This window comes from Nelumbo nucifera, chromosome 4 (assembly GCF_055504915.1).
Source record: "Nelumbo nucifera cultivar China Antique chromosome 4, China Antique-T2T, whole genome shotgun sequence".
Classification (NCBI taxonomy): domain Eukaryota; kingdom Viridiplantae; phylum Streptophyta; class Magnoliopsida; order Proteales; family Nelumbonaceae; genus Nelumbo; species Nelumbo nucifera.
Window position 1 is genome coordinate 80,359,816 of NC_142652.1, and position 24,341 is coordinate 80,384,156.

The 24,341-nt window shown below is 42.2% G+C and overlaps 1 protein-coding gene across 2 annotated transcripts in view; it reads right to left on the minus strand.

Annotated features, from left to right (window-relative positions):
• Positions 1-24,341, minus strand: part of LOC104589007 (CST complex subunit TEN1) — a 58,015-nt gene that overhangs the window by 3,622 nt on the left and 30,052 nt on the right. Inside the window, exon 3 of one of the 2 annotated variants that reach the window (XM_010247168.3) lies at positions 83-236. In XM_010247168.3, coding sequence (XP_010245470.1) covers positions 83-236 — 154 coding nt within the window. The remainder of the gene's footprint in view (positions 1-82; positions 237-24,341) is intronic. The other variant, XM_010247169.3, reaches the window with a different exon arrangement.

The following is a 24,341-nucleotide window of genomic DNA, read 5'->3' on the forward strand; positions in this document are numbered from 1 at the left end:
ATAGGGTACAAAATAGCATTTGCCAATCACGCTGTGAAGGGAAAAATGATGGTAGAAAGGTCCTCAAATGAATACCCTTTACCTCATTATTGGATTGAATGAGGAGTTCACCAATGAATTGATAGATAGAGCCTATTCGAAGATTGAGGTCTCTCAAATGTCGAGTGTCAATCTTCAGCCTGCAACTTCCATCAACAATTACAGCAATTGCAGCCTCTACCGAGTATTCTTGTAGCCTAAAAGAAATATTAGCAACAAAACTTCCAACAGTGAAACATTTCCAAGCTTTCCTACCTTTATATGGAGTGTTCGCGAAATCAGAAGGCATTCAAACAATACGATGTATATAACAATACAATCTGATCTTAGTATTTGCATAACTGAATCTAATTGTAAAACAATTTATGGAAAAATAAAACTTTATAAATATAATGGGCAGAAGTAAAACATATCAACTGGAAGTCGCTTCAAGGGAGCAAAAAGAGGAACTTTAATGTCTATCATATAACGCAAATCTTCTGTTCAAATTAGTGATTTAAGAAAACAAGCTGAAAATCTTTCATGTTTTGTAATTTGAATGTTATATTCCCATTAAGGGAAGACTTTGGTTAGAATAAGTCAAGAAAAACTTCAAAATTGAGAATATAAAATGTGGAAATTTCACATATTGGAGCTGTAATAAGCTGCAAATCTTTCATCATCATCCAAGCCTTATCCCAACCACATGGGGTTGGCTGCAAGTCTTTCCAACATTGCCCAATGTTGGTCCCAGCCAAGTCTTTGGCATTTTTTGCACGAAGTGGCTGCTCTCAGGCTTTTTTTTTGAATCATGTTTTTTTGAAGGTCTACACAATGGGGGGGGGGGGGGGTAGCCCATCCACCAACCCAGGTGTAGGTGGGACTCTATCCCAAGTCTCTGCTACGACCAACAGGAGACCTTACCAACCAGTTGGTTGTCACCTTGCAAGTTGCAAGTGGCCGCTCTCAGACATGAACCCACATTCGCATGCTAGCACTCAAGATTTTATCATTACACCAAGGAATGGCCCCTTACCATCTCTTAGATAGATTAGAATATATCACTATCTCGCCTGGTGTATTTTTTTTATCAGCAAAAGAGAATTTTATTTGAAATTAGGTGAAAATAATGTTTCACATTTTGGTGTATGGGATTAAATCTCCCACACTATTACAAAATTCTGTCCCACTTTACATTGCAGCCCAAAACAATTGTTGCCTTAAAGCCCCTTGTTTAGCAAGATAATCAGCTAACCCATTTGCACTCCTTCTAACCCATTTAAATTCAGCCTCTACCTCCCTTGCAACCTTTTCCACTTCCTTTATCACTTGTTTGAAGGTCCACAAAATACTTCTATTGTATTTAGCCCAAGAAATGATCACCTTGGAGTCCCCTTCAACCTCAATATGCCTCATTCCAAGTTGCTTAGCTATCTTCAGTCCCTGTAGCAATGCCATTAACTCAGCTTTTAGAGAGTTGACCATGCCAATCGGTCCAGAGAACAAAGCTAATATTCTCCTTTCAGAATTTCTGATTACTCCCTCAATACCTGACAGTCCCGGATTCCCAAATGAGCTTCCATCAAAATTCAGTTTAAACCTGTTACCATCTGGAGATTTCCATTCCATCCTTACTTTCTTTTTCACTCTTGAGGATTGTGCTACTTCTGTCCAAGATCTTATATGTCTATGACTGAGAAATCTTGAAAGATATGCATAGATCTTACCCAGTGAGCTACTTTAACTTTGATGGTGTCGATTACCTTCTCCATTGTTCTACTCTTGTCCAAGAATATTCTGTTGTTCCTTTCTTCCCAAATCACCCAGCAGATAGTTGCCTTTGTAGCTTTCCACATAACCTTCCCTCTTTTCTTTGGTTGACTAAAAAAATCCCGGTTGAAGAGCCCTGCCATATCTTGAGGGGAAACCCACCTGCAACCAAAGAGAGTACAAAAAAATTCCCAAATGTTATGCACAAAGGAGCAAGATAATAATAGGTGTGCCAAGGTCTCACCACTTTCCATACAAAGGGAGCACATGTGAGAAGGGCATACAAAAGGCCTTCTTCTCTACAACATATCACAAGTATTAACCTTGCCAAAGGAAGATTTCCCAACAGAAAGCTTGAATTTTTGGGGGAATAGGCTTACTCCAAATTTCCTTCACAGGGAAATCCCCTACTGGGATACTAGGTGAAGAAAGAACACTAAAGAAGGACGAACAAGAGAAGAGGCCATCTGAGGAGCCTTTTCATATTCTGGAATCTTCCAAGGATGGGTCCAAATGAACTTGTCCTATTAGGTCCAAGAATTGAATTAAAGAGTCACATTCATTTTCCCTGAGGCCCCTTCTGAAACCCAGATTCCAATTAACCCCATTTGGACTAGGATTTCCAAAAATTCTTACTGTTTCCCCTTTGAAATTTGACAAAGTGTAGAGGTCAGGAAAAAGGTCCTTAAGTGGACTATCTCCCATCCAAAGGTCTTCCCATAAACGAATTTTATTACCCTAGCCCACATCGAATTGAATGGAATTAAGGAATGTTGGGTAAATTTCATAAATTGCTTTCCAAGGAGAAGCTGAAGAAACATGGGGGGCAACTTTTGCATCCCAACCATTTCCATCCAACCCATGAATACTCTCAATGACTTTGTGCCACAGCCTGTCTCTCAAAAGGGAATCTCCACAGCCATTTTCCTAACAAAACTGAGTTCTTGAGTGAGATGTTTCCCATTCCCAAACCCCCTTGGTCCTTGGGCTTTCTAACTTGATCCCAATTAATCAAGTGGACCCTCCTCTCCTCTCTTGGGTCCCAAAGGAAATCTCTCATGTACTTCTCTAAAATCCTTGCTACTCTACAGGGTATTCTAAAGGTGGAAAGGAAATAAATAGGGAGGTTTTCCAGAGTGGCTCTAATCAAGGTTATCCTTCCACCAAGAGAGATGTAATTCCTCTTCCACAGAGCTAGCCTCCTAGCAAATCTTTCGATGACTGGCTCCCAGAAATCTTTTGACCTAGGATTGCCTCCTAAAGGTAACCCTAAGTAGCTCATTGGCCAACTTCTAATCTCGCACCACAAAATCTCTATGAATCTATGTAGTTCCCCTTCCTCTAGATTGACCCCTACAATGCCTGTTTTAGACCAATTTATCCTTAAACCTATCACCCCCACAAAGTTATCCAATAGAAATTTTAGGTTTACCACTCCTTCCTCATTACTACCTTCACAAAAGAATATTGTGTCATCTGCAAATTGAAGATGGGTAACGACCACTTCATTTCTACCTATCCTCCACCCTCTAAGCAGTCCTTGGGAATCAGCTTTCGCTACCCCATTAATAAGTATTGAGTAATGGACAAAACTTAAGCATCCTCTAATCCAAGATCTCCATTTGGTTCCAAAGCCCATCCTTTCTAGCATTTGAAGAAGAACTTCCCAGTTAACCATATCATAGGCTTTCTCTAGGTCCACTTTACACACCAACCCTTTTCCTCTACCCTTTTTTTTTTCTGCAACAGACTCATTAGCTATTAGAATTTGATCCACAATCTGCCTTCCTTCCACAAAGGCACCTTGGAAAGGTGAGATGATCAATGGTAACACTTTCTTGATCCTTTCTGAGAGAACCTTTGCAATAATTTTATATACACTCCCAATAAGACTGATTGGCCTATAATCTTTAAGGGTTTTGGCCTCTCTCCTCTTCGGGATTAAAGTGATAAAAGTAGTATTCACCCCTCAAGGCACCTCTCCTTTGAGGAAGAACTCATTGAACACTTCCAGAATATCAGTTTTCATCCAATCCCAGCATTCTTGATAGAAGGCCATTAAAAATCCATCCAGCCCGGGGGCTTTTGATCTATCCATGGAAAAGATTGCATACTTGATTTCTTCCAAAGTAAAATTCCTTTCCAAAAACAAGGACTGCTCTTCTAAAATCCTATCTCCTTCCATTTCTGGTAGCTTTGTTGTCACCCCGCTTGAACCTGTGAAAATTTCCTTGAAATGGTTTACAAAAATCCTTGTGATTCCTAGTTCTCTCTTACTTCCTGACCCCCCTCCTCCACACTAAAGATTAAGTTTTTCTTTCTTCTTCCGTTTGCAATTGCATGGAAAAATTTGGTGTTACCATCTCCTTCAATAATCCATTGACACCTTGACTTCTGTCTCCAACATATTTCCTCCTTTCTTAATATCCCTTCCAATTCTTGCTTGATTTTCCATCGATCTTTTCTCTCTTCTTTTGATAACATTTCGATAGCCTCTTTCTTGTCTAACTCCTCAATCTTCCTCACTATATTATCTTTTATTTCCTCTACCCTCCCAAAATGCTCTTTATTCCACTCTTTTATTTTCCCTTTTATCCTCTTTAATTTCCATGCAAAGCTTAACATTTTCATACTCCTCAAAGGTCTAAGTTCCTACCACCATTCCTTCAATCTGATTTTAAATGAGTGATCCTCAAACCACATATTTTCAAACCTGAATGAAGTAGGGCCTCCTCCTGGACTTTCCTTCTCAATGGAAATGGGGCAATGGTCTGAAGTAGCCCTAGATAGCCCTTTCACTACTATTGAGCCCCACAATTCTTCCCAGTCGGGAGTAATGAGAAACCTATCCAGTTTGGAACAAGTTGGGGAGGGATTGAAAATTTGACCAAGTACAGTACACCCTTAGCATTAGAGGTTCACTCAATTCAAGGGAATCAATTAAGGCGCCGTTTGGCACATCTTTTTATGCGGTCTTTCGGCTGTTTACAAGCCGGGAAGACCGAAAATCGGTCTATTCCCATTTGGCACGCAGAAGATCTAGCCGCCAAAAGACATAGCGCTGAAAAGATGCGCGAAGCCCATTTTGGGCTGATTTTGGGAAGCTCCAAATGAAGCTTCCTGCGTCTTTCACGTTTTAATCTCGCACGGAAAGACCCGAAACGACACACGAAAAGACACGTGTCTGCCAAACGGTCTTCAGGCTGCCCAGATCTTATGTCAAAAACTCAGTGCGTCTATTGACTGTCAGAGCTACGAAAAGATCTTCTCAAAAAGACTTGCCAAACGGGCCCCAAGTTATTAAACTTTCTCATGCTGGTAGTGATTCCTTCATTCAGATTGTTTGTTTCTCCCAAAAATCTGATGACACTGAAATCATCTCCTACACACCAAGGTCCCTCCCATATTCCCCAAATAGCACATCATTTCTCTCAAAAACTTCCCTATCTCTATAGGAGTTAGAACCATATACACTTGTTACCACCCATTCACTCTCATCCGAAAGTCTTCTAATTTTTAAGGAGACTGAATATCTACCAATCAATTCCTCCACACATTCCATTTCCTCATTTCTCCAAATAGTCAAAATCCCTCCTGAGGCTCCCCATGATGGGGCACACGACCAACTTAGACCCCTGGCTCCCCAAATACTTCTTACCCACCTTCTATTTATCTCTGAAAGTTTGGTTTCTTGAATCAATAACATATCTAGTTTTTCTTTTCTAAAAGTATTCCTAATTATCCTCCTCTTTTTGGCACTTCCTAGGCTTCTTACATTCCAGCTAATTATCTTCATTTCGACCTATTTGTGACCCTTTATCAATGGTTGTCTAATATTCCCCTCTTTTCCTTTTCAGGTTCCCCTCTTCCTTCTTCTCATAATTTATTCCACATTTAAGCTTCTCTAACTCGCTTCACTTTCTTCTTCTTTGCTTTCCTTTTTTCCTCGTGTATACCTTACTTCCTTCATTCTTCCTTCCCACTTTTCTTTTTCCTTCTGCCTCTTCTTTCTCCTCCTGATTCAGCCTCCTAGCTCCCACAAGGTGGTTTACTCTATTTTCATTACTCTCCAAAACTAGGGTTGGGTCAAATAGGCTTTCCAGAATTAAGGACCAAATTCTAGCTCTCTCTTGTTCTAGGCTATTGTCCGGTAGGTTCTCAAAATCTTGGGTTGTGGCACTTTTCATTGAGAGATTCCTGGGAGGAGTGGCATTGGTTGTACCTGTGCAGACACATGAGAACAATTTAGAGGGATTTAAACAAGGATTCACAAGCTGAAGAGGTAAGCATGAAGAAGAGGGGTTAGGGACTCCCCGTGTCAGCAATCCAGAGTCCTTCCCTTTATCAATACCTACTGGTTTGGAAACCTTGAAAGGCAACTCTGATATAACATCAATGTTCTGTTCCTCCTGTGCTTCTTTGTCTGGGTTAGTACCAAGATCCAACATTCCTTTATTAATATCTTGACGTTGTGCCTCCCCTGGGAATTCTCCATCTTCCCTTCTGACTGAAACTGGGTTCGCCACTAAGACTGGGTTAGGACTATCACCGTATTCTTCTCTTGGAACCATGCTGGTGCAGGTAGAGGGGTCTTCAAACAACTCTGTTCCGAACTTTTCATCGTCCCAAAAGATACACGTTTTAGCAGTGTTGACAATTCCGATACTATCTTCTAGCTCCGATTGATACATCTTTTCTTGCCTTGGGTCTTCCCAGTCGCTTTCCTCTTCGGATTCATCGCTCTCATGCCTATTAAATTTCGGATTGGGCTTATCGGGAGATGTAGAGTTGTTCGTCTGCACCGGCATCCATCCCCATGTGGCGGTACCTCCTTTTCCGACGTCCCCATGAGCTTTGGAGGCATCTCTGCAACTCTGCGTCAAACTCACGGTGGGGGGGGGGCGAGCGACAGGGGTCAAAAAAGGCAATGATAGACCCCTGCGACTATCCACCAACCTTTGGGCTGACCCGCGCACCTGAGCCCTTGGTTCGCTCGGTTCACCCATCGGTTTGACTACTAACGCGGGTTTAAAATTTAATGACGTTTTACCGCCTCTTCCAGCTGTCACCTCCGCAAAAGATCTTTGACAGGCCACACGTGCGTTAATAGACGGTTCATATTTAACCTCTTCATTAATGCACCAATTTCCAACTTTCGAATATGATGACCGTTTAATTTCCTTTCTTTTGCTATAGCGGTCAAACTTCTTTGTTTCTTCTCCCTTTCTTTGACCCTTGCCACATCATCATCTTCCTACCTCCCACAATTTCTCTACAATCTCTCCTCCACCAACGATAGCAACCAAACCACAATTTGAGTTTCGCCTATTTCCATCTCCACTATTCTTGGGACTTCTTCCACTTTGATCCCTTTTAGACCCAAAACAGCCGCACTGAGGTTGGAGGTATCCAGCTCTTCCAAGACTCCTCCGCATAGGGATGCAATTTTCTTAAAGATTTCAGGGGACCATAAGTTGAAAGGAAGCCCAAGAACTTTGATACGGAAGACTTCTGTGTGGTCTATGCGGTTTGCGCTCGGAGTCCACTGGCTAATTACCATTACACCTTTGGCGGTTTGAAAAGATTGAGCGTAAATTTCCTCTCCCATCTTACCCACTTCTAACAGAGCCTTGTCTGCCTGGAATGGTTTTGTAGATTGAAAGGACCTTCAAACTTCAATTTCTGTTTTGGTTCTTCTGCTACTGCTACCGAGCTCCATTTGGACACCTTGTTTGCGTAAACTACATACATTTTACTCCAATCCTTACCACTCCCATCTTTCTCCTTTCCCCGACCTGTCTTTGATTGGGTTGCCTCACCGTGGTTGGCCTGGGTTTTCCTTGATTGTTCCTCGTTTCTCCAACTCCTGCAACTCTTTCGCAAATATCGTCCAACCTTGGCTCTGGTTTCCTACGGGGATACATATCATCTGTTTTCTGCCCAGTCCGAACCACTCTGTGACTGTGATGAACCACCCTTTCCTATTTAGCCGTTGTTCTGTTTCAAACACCTTTCCGTTCAACTTCATCGTATTCTTCCAATTCTGATATCTTCTTGATACTATGGCTACATCCAAGAAACCTTTTAACCATACGACCACATCCTTCGGTAGGTACACTGAGGCTCTTTTCACTTCTCTGATCTTCATCAAAACCAGGGTTCTTGACTTCACTTCCTCGAATTTAAAAGATTTTGCTTCAACGAAACTTCCTTTCTCCATCTCCCCACTGATTCGAAGCTTCCTTTCTCTATTGTCTCTCTTCATCAGCTTCGATTGTTCCTGTCTTCAACACTGAGATTTGTCTCTGGCTGCCGGTGTTATCAGTCTCCGGTGATCACCATCTCGCCTGGTGTAACCAGGACAATTATCTGGCCAGAGATCAGTATTTTGCAGCCATAGCTAGCCCCTGGAATCATAGACAACCCACACTCAGCCGTTGCACTGGACCAAATTGCTTTGTTCCTAGTGATCTCAGCAACTTCATTTGACCTATTTCTCCCTGTATACAAATGGAATAAAACCTTTCTAGTGAACATGTTGCTAATTGTTTGCTCTTCCACCAGAACATTCTCCTTCACGAATGTCAAGTACCTCCTAGTGATTAACATATCACAAACTACATTTCATGTTGTTCAGATTCACCCTACAGAGTAGAAAGATTTTTTTCTCTTTGATGAATAATAAAGCATTTCATTAAAATTAATTAAGATAGACTAACAACTGATACAGTACATAGTTCTCCGAAAAGGCATGAGACGCTGCCTCAAAAAAAAATTACAATGTAGCCCAGAATAAGTGATCCTTATTCACCCCTTGCTTAGCTAGTATGTCTGCCAGCCCATTAGCTGTTCTTCTCTCCCACTGAACTCTAACTGTTAAATTAGAAGTAAGCCACTTGAATCTTCTCATCAACCCCCCCCCCCCCCCCCCCCCTGAAAGACCAAGCTACTGTCTCTTTCAGCCACCCAATTACCATAATAGAGTCTCCTTCAACAACTAGATTCCTGAAGTTCATCTCTTTAGCAATTTGAGCTCCTTGTAAAACAGCTTGGACCTCTGCACTCACCACATCCCCCACTCCAATTGGACCAGAGAATAAAGCAACTATCTGGCCCTCTGCATTCCTGAATACTCCTCCAATACCAGAGGGCCCAGGATTACCAAAGCTGCTACCATCAAAGTTTAGCTTTATGAAGCCTTCTCCCAGGGGTTTCCAGGCTAGAACATGTTTGCTCTTAACCAAAGAAGATTTAGCAACTAGTTCCCAGTTTCTCCATATGTCATCAAAGGAGAAAGTGAAAATAGATCCAAAGCTTTAGCCCAGTTAATAGCCCTAAACAGCAGACAGTCCCAAACAGTAGCCTCATCTCTTTCTTTATCATTGAATATTCTGTTTTTTTTCCTCCCAAACTGTCCAAACAAAAGCAGCGCCAACACATCTCCATAAAACTCTCCTTCTCTAAGGCCACCTGAAAGTTGTAGGGTCAAAAAACACCCTCTCCGCAACCCCCCCCCCCTTTTTGCAAAGGCATCCTCCACCTGCACCCCAAAAGACTAAAGATTGTTTCCCAAAGTATCACAACAAAAGGGGCAGGATAGTAGAAGATGGTAACAGCTTTCTCCATTTGCTTTGCAAAGAAAACACCAACTTGGGGAGATACAAAGGTTGGGTCTCTTTACTTTTGTAGGTTACCCAGAGTGTTCGATTTCCCAAGAGAAACTTCCCAAAAAAGGGTCTGACCTTTAGGGGGAATGGGCTTAGACTAGATTTCCTTACAAAAAGAAAGGTTGAGGGTTAGGGATAGAACACACAACTGAGAGATAAAAGAGGCACAAGAAAAAAGACCCGGAGAGTTGGGAGTCCAGATTCTAACATCAGGTTTAGAGAAATCCCAACAAACATTGTCAAGGGTTTTGAGTAACAAAGCAGCTTGATCAAGCTCAGAGTCTCTCAGGTCTCTTCTAAACCCCAAATTCCAGCTAAATCCCGAGGATTGGGAGAAAGAAACAAACCGTTGAATGGGTTCATTTTTAAAAAGGGAAAGGGAATACAAAGATGGATAAAGGTCCTTAAGATGGAATTACCTATCTCCAGTACATACATCATACCTGATGAGGCTGAGGAATTGGGGAAGGATACCATGAATAGCCTTCCACAGAGAGTTCAAAGTAGCCTGCCAAGACACTCCAGCATCTCAACCATTACCTACACATCCATGAATACTTCCTACAACTTCGTGCCAATTGCCAAAGCCTCCCTCTCTCTCTAAAGGTCATCTCCTTAGCCATTTACACAACAGAGCTACATTCTTCTTCCCTATATTGCTAATCCCCAAACACCCTTGCTCCTTGCTTTTGCATACTATATCCCATTTTACCAGGTGATCTTTTCTTCCTTCTCCCGGCTCCCATAAGAACTCCCATCGAAAGAATTATTATACTGCATGTTGATCATATGCTCACTCTACCTCAGGTCATGAATACATGATTAGTGCAGTCAGTTACTTGGCATCACATGGTTCAATAGCACATGTCATATTCTTTTCATCAACATTTGTTTGATGATCTCAGGCACTGAGCAAGGTGTAGTACAGCTAGGACTCAAGTGAGGTAAAAGGAACAAAACCCTCCATGAAGAAGCGGAGTTAGAGAAAAGGAATACAGTTGATAGGTGGTCGGTCACCCAAGGTTAGAGTTCAGCTGGCCTGGGAACCATATACGGAATTTGACTTTGGTCATTGTTGTCAAAATCATGTGTTTACATTGTTGATTGGAGTGCTATGGGGTGGTGAATGGTCGAGTTGTATGGGTTCCTCATCTTTGGCAAAACCTGGTTGATTAGGAACCCAAAGCATTGATGGCACAAGATTAGACAGAATCCATATTCAACCTGATGGCCAGAATATTGAGCTATGGAAGGCAGTAATCAATAAGATCTAATTATGAAGCTTTGCAGGGGCATGACAGCGATCATTTCCCAAGGCTAGGGCTTTCTCAAAGTTATCGTCTTTATGTGAACAGCAATAGCAAACATAATCTCACTATTGACCATCTAACCAAGGGGATGAAGTTGAAAATCCAATGCTATCTTTGTTGTCGCCAGGATTGTAAATCTTCTGATTTACTGCAATTTTACTCTATCTGGACACACTACATGTTGTTCAACAGGCAGTATGTGATTCCAGAAAATCTTACTAGATTGCTATCTTCAATGCCAGTTTAGGGTTCTGCAAACATGGCAAGATACTATGGAACCATTCACCTCATTGCCCCATGCTGGGTATTTGGAAAGAACACACCAGAAGAAAGGAAAACTGCACTTAAGGAGGCTATAATAGAGAAAGTTGAAAACTACCAATCAGTTGTGTATACATTTTGAAGGACTTTTATGGTTTCAAGCAAGCTCATTTCAGAAATTAATGCGTTTGGATTTTGATTGACACTTCTTTTGCTGTTCAGGAAAAGGGTACTCTTGTATCTGATCCCATACTGAAAGGCTGTCTGGTTAAAATTCTGCTCCAAAGAATCACTATTTGAAGAATGTTAAAAGGCTGTTATTCTGTAAGTTTAGTACCGCAGCGGTAATTTGGTATTTTCCACACCTTTTATTTTATGTTGTGTTGCCCTAGTATAAATAATAAAAAAGCTGGCGCCGCGAGCAGCTCTTTTGGACTCTCAATCTCTCTTCTCTCTTTCTTCCTTCTCTTCTGGACAACATGGTATCAGAGCAGGACTGTCAGATCTGAAAGGAGAGATTGAGCAAGCCTCTTTTCTGTCTTCTTCCTTCACCAGCTACAATGTGGTTTATTGAAGATCCAGATTTCTTTTCTGCACCGGACTGAAGTATTGATGAGGCAAGAAAAAAAAAATGAGTGAACGTATTTTGTTTTGCATGTTTTTCTTGTAATAGGATCCCAAATTGTTGTTTTTGGGTAGCTTTGTTGACAGTTTGGAACCAGGGGTATTTTCGTCATTTTGTAAGTCAGACTTTTGGTTAGGGGCAGTTGGGTGTATACCTGTTGGGTTTTGGTCTCTTGGGTCTTTGTAACAAAAGTTATCTTTTGAGGGTTCATTTGAAGTTGGTTTTGTTCTTAAGGAGTTGCTTGTGAGAAGGAAACATTCTAGGGGCTTATGTGTAAACATTCTAGGGACACGCAGAGAAGGGGGTTGTTTCTGTAGGGGTTTTTTTCTGGTTCTTTCTCTCTTGTTTGAGCTGTAGCTCAGCCCCAGCTAGGGTTTTCAAGTATTGGGAGTTTGGGTTTTGACGAGTCGACCCATCTTGGCACCTCCCAATCCCTCCACCGCTGCGTGTCCGCGCGGGAGGCCAGCTTGCTGCCATTGTTACTGTAGCGGAACTGTTTCAGGAGGAGTTTTACTTCAGGTTCAGATCTGAAATCCCTAAAAATCCAACTTATTTTGTTGTTTTCAGCTTGGTATTTCTTGTGCTTATTGCTATATACTTGAGGTACTGCATGTAATTTGTCTTTTTGTCCACATCAGTGGTATCAGAGCAAGTTCTTTCCTTGGGTTTGCTTCAAAGTTCATCTCCTTCTTGTGTTTTTCTATATTATCGTGGCTGCAAGGGGTGGACGTGGTAGGGGTGGTAGAAGGCCACAACATGTTACTGTAGAGGTTTTCCAAGAGGCTATAAGAGGATTTCAAGAACAGATTGAACATCTTGCTCAACTTGTAGCTCAAAATGTTGCTAGGGATGGTGATGTAGCAAATAATTTGGGGCTAGGAAGAAGAAGACAAGCTTCTAGAGTTGATGAACAACTCACTGACATTATTAGTGAAGAATCAAGTGAAGACATTGAGCAACCTGAATGTGATCAGCATGGAAGGAATAACAACCAGTGGTGAGAAAACCGAATAGTGCAAGCTTTACAATCCAATCAAGGTCATGGTGTTCAATTTCATATTTCCTAGTTTGATGGTGAGTTGGAACCTGAAGAGCTTCTAGACTGGTTGGACAGCATTGAAAATTATTTTGATTGGAAAGAAATGAATGAAGAAAGAAAAGTAAAGCTTGTAACAGCAAAGATGCGTGGGACAGCCCTAGACTGGTGGAAAAATTACCAAAGGGATAGAGAAAGGAAGGGGAAACACAAAAGAATTTAATAGATTAACTCTTCAGAATAATCATGGCTGCAAGGGGTGGACTATGAGCAAACTCTTTACCAAAGGGTGCAGAATTTAAGGCAACGGGAAAAGAGTGTGAAGGAGTACACAAAAGAATTTAATAGATTAACTCTTCAGAATAATATGTCGGAAACTGAACAGAAAAATGTTAGTAGATATATCAATGGTCTGAGGTTGCCAATACAAGATCAAGTCAGCCTACATTGCCCATATAAGGTAAAGGATGCATATCAGCTAGCTCTAAAGGTTGAAGCTCAATTGAGTCGGAGCTCAAGGTGGAGGCTAAGTGCTGTCCAAGGTACATCTTCATCAGTAGGTCGAAGTGTTGGAGCTGGTAGGGGTCGTGTGATCAACCAAACACGACCTACAGTCCAAGGGACTTCCAATGCAACAAAGAGCAGTCAAGGACAGCCTATTAGATGTTTCAGGTGGAGTTCGGACATCGTTTAAATGAATGCCCTAAGAGAAGGATTGAAGGGCAAACACATTTGGTTGATGAAGTCATTAATGAACAACAAGATGATAAGGGCCATATTGAGGATGAGCAAGTGGCTGAAACTACTGAAGCTAATGCTTTAGAGGAAGAAAACTTGGATGGGGATATTGAGGGTGAAGCTCTAGTGATACGACACTCTATGGTTGCACCTCAAGAACCACTACCAGGGGACTGGTTGAGAAAGAATATCTTTGGAACACGTTGTACAGCTAGTGGGAAGTTGTGTAACCTGATTATTGACAGTGGGAGTAGTGAGAATCTTGTTTCTCAAGAGATGGTAGATAAATTACAGCTCAAGACTATTCAACACCCCCGACCATATCGTATTCTGTGGTTCAACTAAGGAAATGAGGTAAGAGTTTCTTCTAAATGCCTAGTTAATTTTTCTATTGGTAATACATTTGAAGAATCAGTATGGTGTGATGTTGCCCCAATGGATGCATGCCATATTCTCTTGGGTCGCCCATGGCAATATGCCCGTAAGACCATTCATTATGGGGACAAGAACACATACAGCTTTGTGAAAGACAATAAGAAGATAACTCTTAAACCAATGCAACTTGATTCATTTCCAAACAAGGAAACAAAGCCAACCACTACTCTCTTCACCTCAAATAAACTGGCTCAAGAAGAGGGGAATTTGGATGTTGTTTACGTGCTGGTTACAAAAGAAGTTAGCAAAGAAACACCTGTTCCAGAGTTGGTGAAGAAGCTACTTCATGAGTATGCTGATATGATGCCTGAAGAATTACTTGATGGCCTTCCTTCCCTAAGAGATGTACAACATCATATAGATTTAATGCCAGGAGCAGCATTGCCTAACCTACCCCACTATAGAATGAGCCCTAAGGAGCATGAGGAGCTCCAAAGACAAGTAACAGAGTTGTTGAAGAGGCTGATCTGTGAGAGCTTAAGCCCATGTGCTGTACCAGCTTTGCTCACACCAAAGAAAGATGGTAGTTGGCGTATGTGTGTTGACAGTCGTGCCATTAACAAGATTACAATTAAATACAGGTTTCCCATACCCCGCCTTGATGACATGTTAGACACATTGGCCAGCTCACAAGTCTTTTCAAAGATAGATCTGAAGAGTGGATACCATCAAATTCGTATCCAAGAGGGGGATGAGTGGAAGACTGCATTCAAGACTAAGGAAGGTCTTTATGAATGGCTGGTTATGTCCTTTGGGTTGTCTAATGCTCCTAGCACCTTTATGAGGTTCGTGAGCCAAGTCTTAAGGCCGTTTATGGGGAAGTTTGTGGTAGTTTATTTTGATGGCATACTCATCCACAGCAAAGATCATGACAGCCACTTAGAACACTTGAGAGCAATCTTAGAAGTCTTGAGACAAAATCAGCTATATATAAATTTGAAGAAGTGTAATTTTATGATAGATCGGTTGGTGTTTTTGGGGTATGTTGTTTCAGCCAAAGGGATTGAGGTGGATCAAGAAAAAGTTCAAGCTATTCGAGAATGGCCAACACCAAAGACCTTAACTGAAATTCGTAGTTTCCATGGGCTAGCAACATTTTATCATCGGTTTATAAAGAATTTTAGCACTATTGTGGCTTCCATTACTGAATGCTTGAAAGGAGGTGAGTTTACTTGGACTCCCGCAGCTGAGAAAAGCTTCCAAGAGCTAAAGATGAGGATGACGAAGGCTCCGGTATTGGCTTTACTTGATTTTAACAAGCTCTTTGAAGTTGAATGTGATGCATCCCATGTTGGGATTGGAACTGTCCTTTGCCAATAAGGCCGTCCAGTTGCTTACTTTAGTGAGAAACTCAATGATGCTAGAAGGAGGTATTCCACTTATGATGTTGAGTTTTATGCCATTGTGCAAGCATTGAAGTTTTGGAGGCATTATCTTATCCAATGAGAGTTTGTATTGTATTCAAACCATGAAGCATTGAAACACCTTAACTCACAACAGAAGATAAAGGGAAGACATGCTAAATGGGTTGATTTTCTACAAGAATATAATTTTGTTTTGAAGCATAAAGCTGGACAGAAAAACCGGGTAGTTGATGCTCTTAGTAGGAGAGTTCACTTGGTGTCAACAATGTCTACTAATGTTGTGGGATTCAACTCCATCAAAGACCAATACCAAGATGACCCTTATTTTGGCCCTATTTGTAGAAGCTATACAGCAGGTGACAAGGATATTCAAGCCAAGTTTGTGTGGAATGATGGTTACTTATTCATGGGCAATTATGTATTCCATCAGGATCTTTGAGGGCATTACGCATTGCTGATTTGCATTGCAAGGGACATTTTGGTCGCAAGAAGACATTTGAAATGGTCTCCAAAAGGTACTTATGGCCAAGGCTACAAGAGGATGTGTTCTATTATGTTGATAGATGTCACAAGTGCCAAACATCTAAAGGGCAACATCAAAATACAGGTTTGAATCTTCCCTTACCCATGACAGAAGCACCATGGACTGACATTACTATGGATTTTGTGTTGGGGTTGCCAAGAACAGCTAGGGGTAATGACTATTTTTGTTGTGGTTGATCGTTTCTCTAAAATGACCCACTTTATTGGTTGCCAAAAAGACTTCTGATGCTTCTCATGTAGCTAACTTGTTTTTCAAAGAAGTTGTTCAATTGCATGGATTGCCAAGATCTATCACATCAGATCATGACACAAGATTCCTTAGCCACTTCTGAAGAACTTTATGGAAGCGTATGGGTACTACCCTACAATATAGCAGCACATTTCACCCACAAACATATGGACAAACTAACGTGGTTAACCGAAGCCTAGGCAACTTGTTGAGGAGCCTAGTTGGAGACTACTTAAAGCAATGGGATCTCATCCTACCACAAGCTGAATTTGCCTTCGATGATTCAGTTAATAGATCTACAGGGAAAACTCCTTTTGAGGTTGTGTACGGTTGGTCACCTAAAAGTGTTGTTGATCTAGCTCCTATAACAGGGTTGCGGCGAGTGAGTAATGATGCCGAAGCTTTAGCTGAATCCATTTGAGAGATTCAAGAGAATGTGTGACAAAAGCTGAAAGAAAGCAACCAAAGGAATAAAGAAGTTAATGATAAGCATGTTATGGGCCCGGGCGTAGGATCTCATCACGGGTCAGTCCACGGGGAGAACCTCTAGTTTCCCCTTGCCCCTCCCTTTGCGTGCTGACCCTATCGTGGCGACCTAAGGGGTGATTTGTCCAAGAGATCACCCTAACTCTCCTTTACTCTTCTCTTTGACTGAATTTTTGGATGCCTTTATTCAATAATAGTGGCTCCTTAAATAGGAGATTACAAGAGTCCTGCTCTTAGGGAGACTCCTTGCTGAATAGGGAGACCTCCAACTCTATCTTGATAAGATAAGACTGATAAGATAAGATAAGTCTCTCTTAATCTTAATCTAATAAGATAAGATAATCTAATCTACTAACTTAATAAGATAAGAATAACAAGATAGCCTAATCTAATCTGCTGAATGGATAAGACTGTTGCTGCCGAATTGGATAGGATGAGAACACTGGATCATTGTTGTTGTTGCTCCCAATACGCGTCCACATCATTGCTCCCCTCTTGGACTACGAGCTTGTCCTCAAGCTCGAATTCAGGATGGGTGTCGGGAAACACCGTCAAAGGAATCCCGGATAGGAGGAATGACTTTGCCCTCCTGGATCAGGTTCCAATGAAGAAGGTTCATCCTCATCTTCCTCTTGTTTCACCAGGAGGCAGAAAAGTCTCTTGCACTTGTGCCCTGCTGAGTAGAGTTCATCGCAATTAAAACATTGTCCCCTCGCCCTACGTTCCGCCATCTCAGCCCTGGACAAGTGCTTAATAGGGGGTGCAATGATGCTGCTCCCCAAACTGGATGCTGATCTGGAATTGTTGCTCGTCTGTGGCTTCCGTTCTTGGCTGGCTGCTGAATATGGAGCCATTCCGAGTGGTTCCGGGGGTGCCCATGCTGATGGAGGCTGACCCATACTAAAGGTTCCGCGGCTGAGTTGTAGTTTGCGTTCAAAGGCGCGAGCTATATTCATGGCTATAACCAGGTTGGGGGGATTCTGCATTTCCACGTCCACCCGCAGGGGTTCTGCTAACCCAGCGGTGAACATATCTACCTGCTGGTCTGGTTGCACTGAAGATGCCCTCGCGAGGAGGGTCTAGAACTGGCGTTGGTATTCTGCCACCGTGCCGGTTTGTTTAAGGTTAATCAGCTTGCCTAAGGGGTTGCTTGTCAGTGGGGGCCCAAATCTAAGAAGGCAGTAGGACTTGAACTGGGTCCAACTGAGCCCAGGTTCTTCTTGTTCTAATCGATAGAACCAAAGTTGTGCTTCCTCTGTTGAGTGAAAGGCGACTAGGCTTACCTTATCCCGGTCGTCTGTCCGTTGATTTCGAAGAAACTGCTCACACCAGTACAGCCAGCCCAAGGGATCTCCATTGTCGTTGTACGACGGGAATTCTAACCTGCTGTATTTGGGGATGACTGCAGCCCCCTGGTTTCTGAACTGTTGTTCGCCGGAAGGCTCCGACAGATCTGGTCAGCAGCCGCTAGTGGCTGTCACCCCTTCTGTGTTTCTCTCTTTGCTAGAAAGGAATATCTCCATCAGACGTCGTAGCTCCCTGACTTCGTCCTTGATTTCCCGTACTTTCGAGCTGGTCTCCATGAGCCGGTGCTCGAGTTCGTGGACCCTGGACGGCAGCTGCTCCACGGGCCTAGGATCTTGTCACGGGTCGGTCCACGGGGAGAACCTCTAGTTTCCCCTTGCCCCTCCCTTTGCGTGATGACCCTATTGTGGTGACCTAAGGGGTGATTTGTCCAAGAGATCACCCTAACTCTCCTTTACTCTTCTCTTTGACTGAAATTTTGGATGCCTTTATTATAATGGCTCCTTAAATAGGAGATTACAAGAGTCCTGCTCTTGGGGAGACTCCTTGCTGAATAGGGAGACCTCCAACTTGTAGAGAAGATGGGCCGAATGGCCCATAGGCTGTTACTTTATATTATCTTTATGTTCTTCTCTGTAATGGGCCTTATTCTGGGCCCATACTCTTCTATGTTCATTTTTTGTAATTTTTTGTCCAACTAAGGACCTCTCTTGTAATTACTCAAAGATTAACTTAATAAAAGAGTATTAGAATGTTAGAGGGAGGATTAGTTTGAACTCCTCATCCTCTAACTCTCCTTGCCGTAGCTCTCTCTCTCTCTCTCCTCTAATCTTCTCTTGTTAGTTTTTCTGGTTTTCTAGCACAGTCCCATACTTCTAGGACTGTTTTTCAACTTGGTATCAAAGTGGGACTGAGCTTGGCGTAGCTCTCATGTGTTTGTAGTCCAGCCGACTGCATGAGGGTGTTTTAGGGCTGGAAGTTTAGACTCACTTGCCTGACTCTTGGAGGTCATTGAAGGGTGCCCAAGACTCTATTCGCTTGGAGATTAGTTTAGTGACCAGGAAGAATCAGAGAGAGAGATTGTTCGGCCTGATTTGAAGCTCAAATCAGAGATTCATACGACTGTAAGTTGCTTCAGTTATTGCTGAGTTGTTGCTGGGTTATTTTTTCTGATTTGGGGAGCTATTAAAGTACTTGAAACTCCTCTATATCTGCTCTACTGTTCGGCTGTTGCTGAATTGTTTTTACTCAGAGATTTCTGGGTTATTTTCTTATCTTATTGAACTGCCAAGTGGCCGAAACTTGTTTGGGCTCAGGGGTACGAGTCTCTACTTTAGTTCAGCTACTTCTTGGACCTATACGGAGTGTTCTTGAAGTGATTCCTGCTAGTTAACAGTGAAGTGTTGACTGCTGCATACATAGTGTTTGTAAAAAGGCCTTTTAAGTACTGTGGATTATATTTTTTGTTCTCTTTGGGAAAATTATGTTGGGAACCAAGAATACACAGTGTTTGGAGGTCGGCTGATTGTTCCTTGAAGGCTGAATCAAGCCTTCTTCTTCTTGAAAGTGCTGCCACCGAACTTGGTTCTCATGGCTGTCAGGCCTAAACTGAGTTTGTTGTTGATTCAACTCAATCTGAGTTCTTTAAATCAGTATACTATTGGTGGCTTGCCGAAACCCTAATTGAAGTTGTTACATAATGGACTTCTCAGAAATTGAGAACAAGAGTACTACTGAATATGGACATACTTCGGGAACTACAACTGATTCCTTATTGGTTGTAACTACAGTTAAACTGGATGGAACCTTTTATTTGGCCTGGTCACAATCCGTAAAAATTCATATTTGCAGTAGAGGAAAGTGGGGGTTTATCTCTAGGAGCAAGAAAGCTCCCCCAGTGAATGATCCCTCTTATGAGAAATGGGTGCAAGAGAATTACACAGTGATTGGGTGGCTTGTGAATTCAATGCAGCCACAGATTAGTCAGCATTATCTCTGGATGAATTCGGCTAAGGAAATCTGGGATAGTGTTGCAGAAACATACTCTCAGAAACTGAATGTAGCCAGAGCCTATAAACTAAGGAGTGATGTGAAGAATCTGAGACAGGGGGAGAAATCCCTTGCAGCATATTTCTCCACTTTGAAATCTCTGTGGCAAGAAATTGATCTAATAGAGGCAGTGACATGGGATACTCCCAATGATGCAGAAACCTACCGGAAATTAGTTGAAAGGAACAGGGTTTTTGAGTTCCTAACTAGGCTAAACCCTGAATATGACATCACAAAACAAAATATTCTGTCCAAGGAAAATGTCTCACTATCACAAGCATATGTTTTAGTCAGTAGTGAAGAAAGCAGAAGACAGGTACAGGTACAAGGAGTTGGCACTAATGCATTTGCAAATATGGGGGTTAAACCCAAAGGAGTTATAGGGGCTCCCAGTGGCACTGGAAAGAAAGAGGTTGTCTGTGAATATTGCAAGAAGCCAAAGCACACCAAGGACAAGTGCTGGAAATTACATCCCGGACTTGTTCCTGCTCGATTTCAGAAGAAAAATGATGGTAGGAAGACAGGGAGTGCAAATGTAGCCACGAGTACAGATGCTGAAATTGAGTTTGCCTGTGCACAATTGGCAGCCATGAAGGCTGAGTATGAAAAGTTTGGAAAAATGATCAACCATCTTGAAGGAGTGACCTCATCATCCAACCCTTCAGAAAATTCAGTCACCACTGCATTTGCTCACTCAGGTATAAGGGCTTTTGCTAATCATGCAACCACCTCAGGTAATCCTAAGATCCCTTGGATCATAGACTCAGGTGCTTCTGATCACATGACCAATCTTTCCACTTTGTTTGTTTCATATGATTTGCTTCCTGGTCGTGACAAAATCACTTTAGCTGATGGCTCTCTTGCCTCTATTTCTGGTAAGGGAACTGTCAAGGCTACAAACTCCTTACTCCTATCCTCCACCCTTCATGTACCTAGATTGAATACTAATTTGTTATCTGTAAGTAGCTTAACCAAATCATTGAATTGTTGTGTAACCTTTTTTCCTTCTCATTGTGTTTTTCAGGACCTGGAGTCTCGGAAGGTGATTGGGAGTGGCCATGAAGCGAATGGAATATACCTGCTTGACACTCCTAAACAATGCATTGATCATCCTAAGAATGCTGCCTTTGGATCTACCTTCTCAGAGTCTGTCAGTCGAATCATGTTGAGTCATTGTCGTTTGGGTCATTTGTCTTTTTCTGCTTTAAGTCATCTATTTCCTGAACTGTTTAAGGGAGTCAGTGTATCCAGTCTTAATTGTGAGTCTTGTCAGTTATCAAAGCATTGTAGAAATAGTTACCCTTTGGGCAATAAAAGATCCTCTTCTCTTTTTAATATTGTGCACTCTGATGTGTGGGGACCTTACCACTTATCTTCTATGGGGGGCTACAGATATTTCATCCTGTTTATTGATGACTTTTCTAGATTCACTTGGATATACCTAATGAAATCTCGTGAAGAAGTTCCAAGACTTGTGAGGCAATTTCATGAATTTGTTTTAACTCAGTTTGATACCAGAATCAAGATTTTCAGATCTGACAATGCAAAAGAGCATTTTGAGAAGAGTTTATCCTTGTATCTCTCTGACATGGGGGTTATTCATCAAAGCTCCTGTGTTAGAACCCCTGAACAAAATGGAGTTGCTGAGAGGAAAAATAGACATATTGTTGAAGTTGCAAGGAGCCTTTTGTTTGCCTCACATGTTCCCACAAGATTTTGGGGTGATGCTGTACTTACTGCTACCTATCTCATAAACCGTATGCCATCCAGGGTTTTAGGGTTTAAATCCCCCTTCTGTCTTCTTCGTCCAGACAAGGATCTCTTCCCAATTCCTCTTCGTGTGTTTGGCTGTACCTGCTATGTTCACATTCCAAGTGTGCAGAGACATAAGTTTGAGCCGAAAGCCCACAAATGTATCTTCCTTGGTTACTCCCCCACACAAAAGGGTTATTGTTGTTTTGATCCAAAGACTGGCACCCGACATGTTTCTATGGATGTTACCTTTGATGAACTCTCTCCTTTTTATAGTTCCTCTCAGAAAGAACATTGTCCACAGGGGGAGAGTCTGTCACAAGTTTTTGCTCTTCCTCTTCCTGTCCCAGTTGACCCTCTTGACAAACCTGTATCCTCACCAAATGAATCAAAGGATGATCAATCACTTCATACCTCTTGTCCTAGTGCCCCTATTTCTTTACCTCCTCGTCCTACCCATAATCCCAAAGTGTATCAAAGGCAGAGATCCAGGAATGAGCAAGTAGTTTCCCTTACAACAGATGAGGCTCATACATTCCCAATCACAGATGAGATAACAGGTACTGCTTCAGCTCCTTTGGAATCATCCTTCCCAGACCTTGATGTCCCCATTGCTGTTAGGAAAGGGAAGCGGAAGTGTACTGCACACTGCATTTCCAAGCACCTTTCTTATGACCTGCTTTCTCCTTCATACTTTGCCTACCTCTCTTCTGTTGCTTCTAACCCCATTCCTAGGTCTGTCTCAGAAGCTCTTGGGATTCCAGAATGGAGAGATGCCATGAAGACTGAAATGGATGCTCTACATGCAAATGGTACTTGGGAGGTGGTGGATTTGCCTGAAGGGAAGGATCCAGTTGGGTGCAAGTGGGTCTTTACCATTAAATACAGGGCTGATGGAACTATTGAGAGATACAAGGCCAGACTTGTTGCAAAAGGCTACACACAGACATATGGGATTGACTACCTGGAAACTTTTGCCCCTGTTGCCAAGATTACATCTGTGAGGGTTCTTTTATCTCTGGCAGTTCACTTTGATTGGCCTCTCTATCAGTTAGATGTAAAGAATGCATTTCTGAATGGTGACTTACATGAGGAGGTCTACATGTGTCTTCCTCCAAGAATGTATGGGAAAGATATGCAAGGAAAGGTATGTAAATTGAAGAAATCACTTTATGGTCTCAAACAATCTCCTAGAGACTGGTTTGAGAGATTTAGAGCTGCATTTGTTAAATCCGGCTATGTTCAGACACAGTCAGATCATACTCTGTTTGTAAAGAAAAGTGGATCTCTAGCAGTGTATCTCATTGTGTATGTTGATGACATTATAGTGACTGGTGATGATGCCTCAGGCATTCTGGCTCTTAAGTCTTTCCTCCATACAAAATTTGAGATTAAGGATCTGGGGGAGTTGAGATACTTCCTTGGCATAGAAGTTGCCAGATCCAAGGATGGGATTCTTATTTCCCAAAGGAAATATGTTCTTGATTTGTTGTCTAAAATTGGAAAACTGGGTGCAAGACCAGCTGCAACTCCCATTGATATGAGTTACAAACTTTCAGCTTCGAATGGAACTTTGTTGGAAGACAAAGGGGTCTTTCAGAGACTTCTTGGGAAGCTTCTGTATCTGTGCATGACTAGGCCAGATATTGCGTATGTTGTCAGTTGCATTAGCCAGTTCATGCATGCTCCTAAAGATACTCATATGGCAACAGCAGAATGAATTTTGTGCTATCTGAAAGGCTCTCCAGGAAAAGGAATTCTATTTACCAAGCATGGTCATCTGAAACTTGAAGCCTATACTGATGCTGATTGGGCTGGAAATATTGATGATAGAAGATCTACTTCAGGGTATTGCAGTCTGGTGGCTGGTAATGTTGTCTCTTAGAGGAGTAAGAAACAATCTGTTGTGGCCCGATCCTCCGCAGAAGCAGAGTATAGAGCCATGGCACATGGAGTCTCGAAATTGTGCCTTGTATCTCTCTGACATGGGAGTTGTTCATCAAAGTTCCTATGTTAGAACCCCTAAACAGAATGGAGTTGCTGAAAGAAAAAATAAACATATTGTTGAAGTTGCAAGGAGCCTTTTGTTTGCCTCACATGTTCCCACAAGATTTTGGGGTGATGTTGTTCTCACTGCTACCTATCTCATAAACCGTATGCCATCCAGGGTTCTAGGGTTTAAATCCCCCTTCAGTCTTCTTCGTCCAGACAAGAATCTCTCCCCGATTCTTCTCCGTGTGTTTGGCTGCACCTGTTATGTTCACATTCCAAGTGTCCAGAGACATAAGTTTGAACCAAAAGCCCACAAATGCATCTTCCTTGGTTATTCCCCCACACAAAAGGATTACTGTTGTTTTGATCCAAAGACTGGCACTCGATATGTCTCCATGGATGTTACCTTTGATGAACTTTCTCCTTTTTATGGGTCCTCTCAGGAAGGACATTGTCAACAGGGGGAGAGTTTGTCACAAGTGTTTGCTCTTCCTCTCCCTGTCCCAGTTGAGTCTCTTGATGGGCCTGTGTCCTCACAAAATGAATCAAGGGAGGACCAGTCACTTCATTCTTCTTGTCCTAGTACTCCTATCTCTTTACCTCCTCGTCCTACTCACAATCCCAAGGTGTATCAAAGGCAAAGGTCCAGGAATGAGTAGGTTGTTTCTCTTGGAGCAAATGAGCCTCATACATTTCCAATCGCAGATGAGACAGCAGGTGTTGTTTTAACCTCTTTGGAACCATCTTTCCCGGATCTTGAT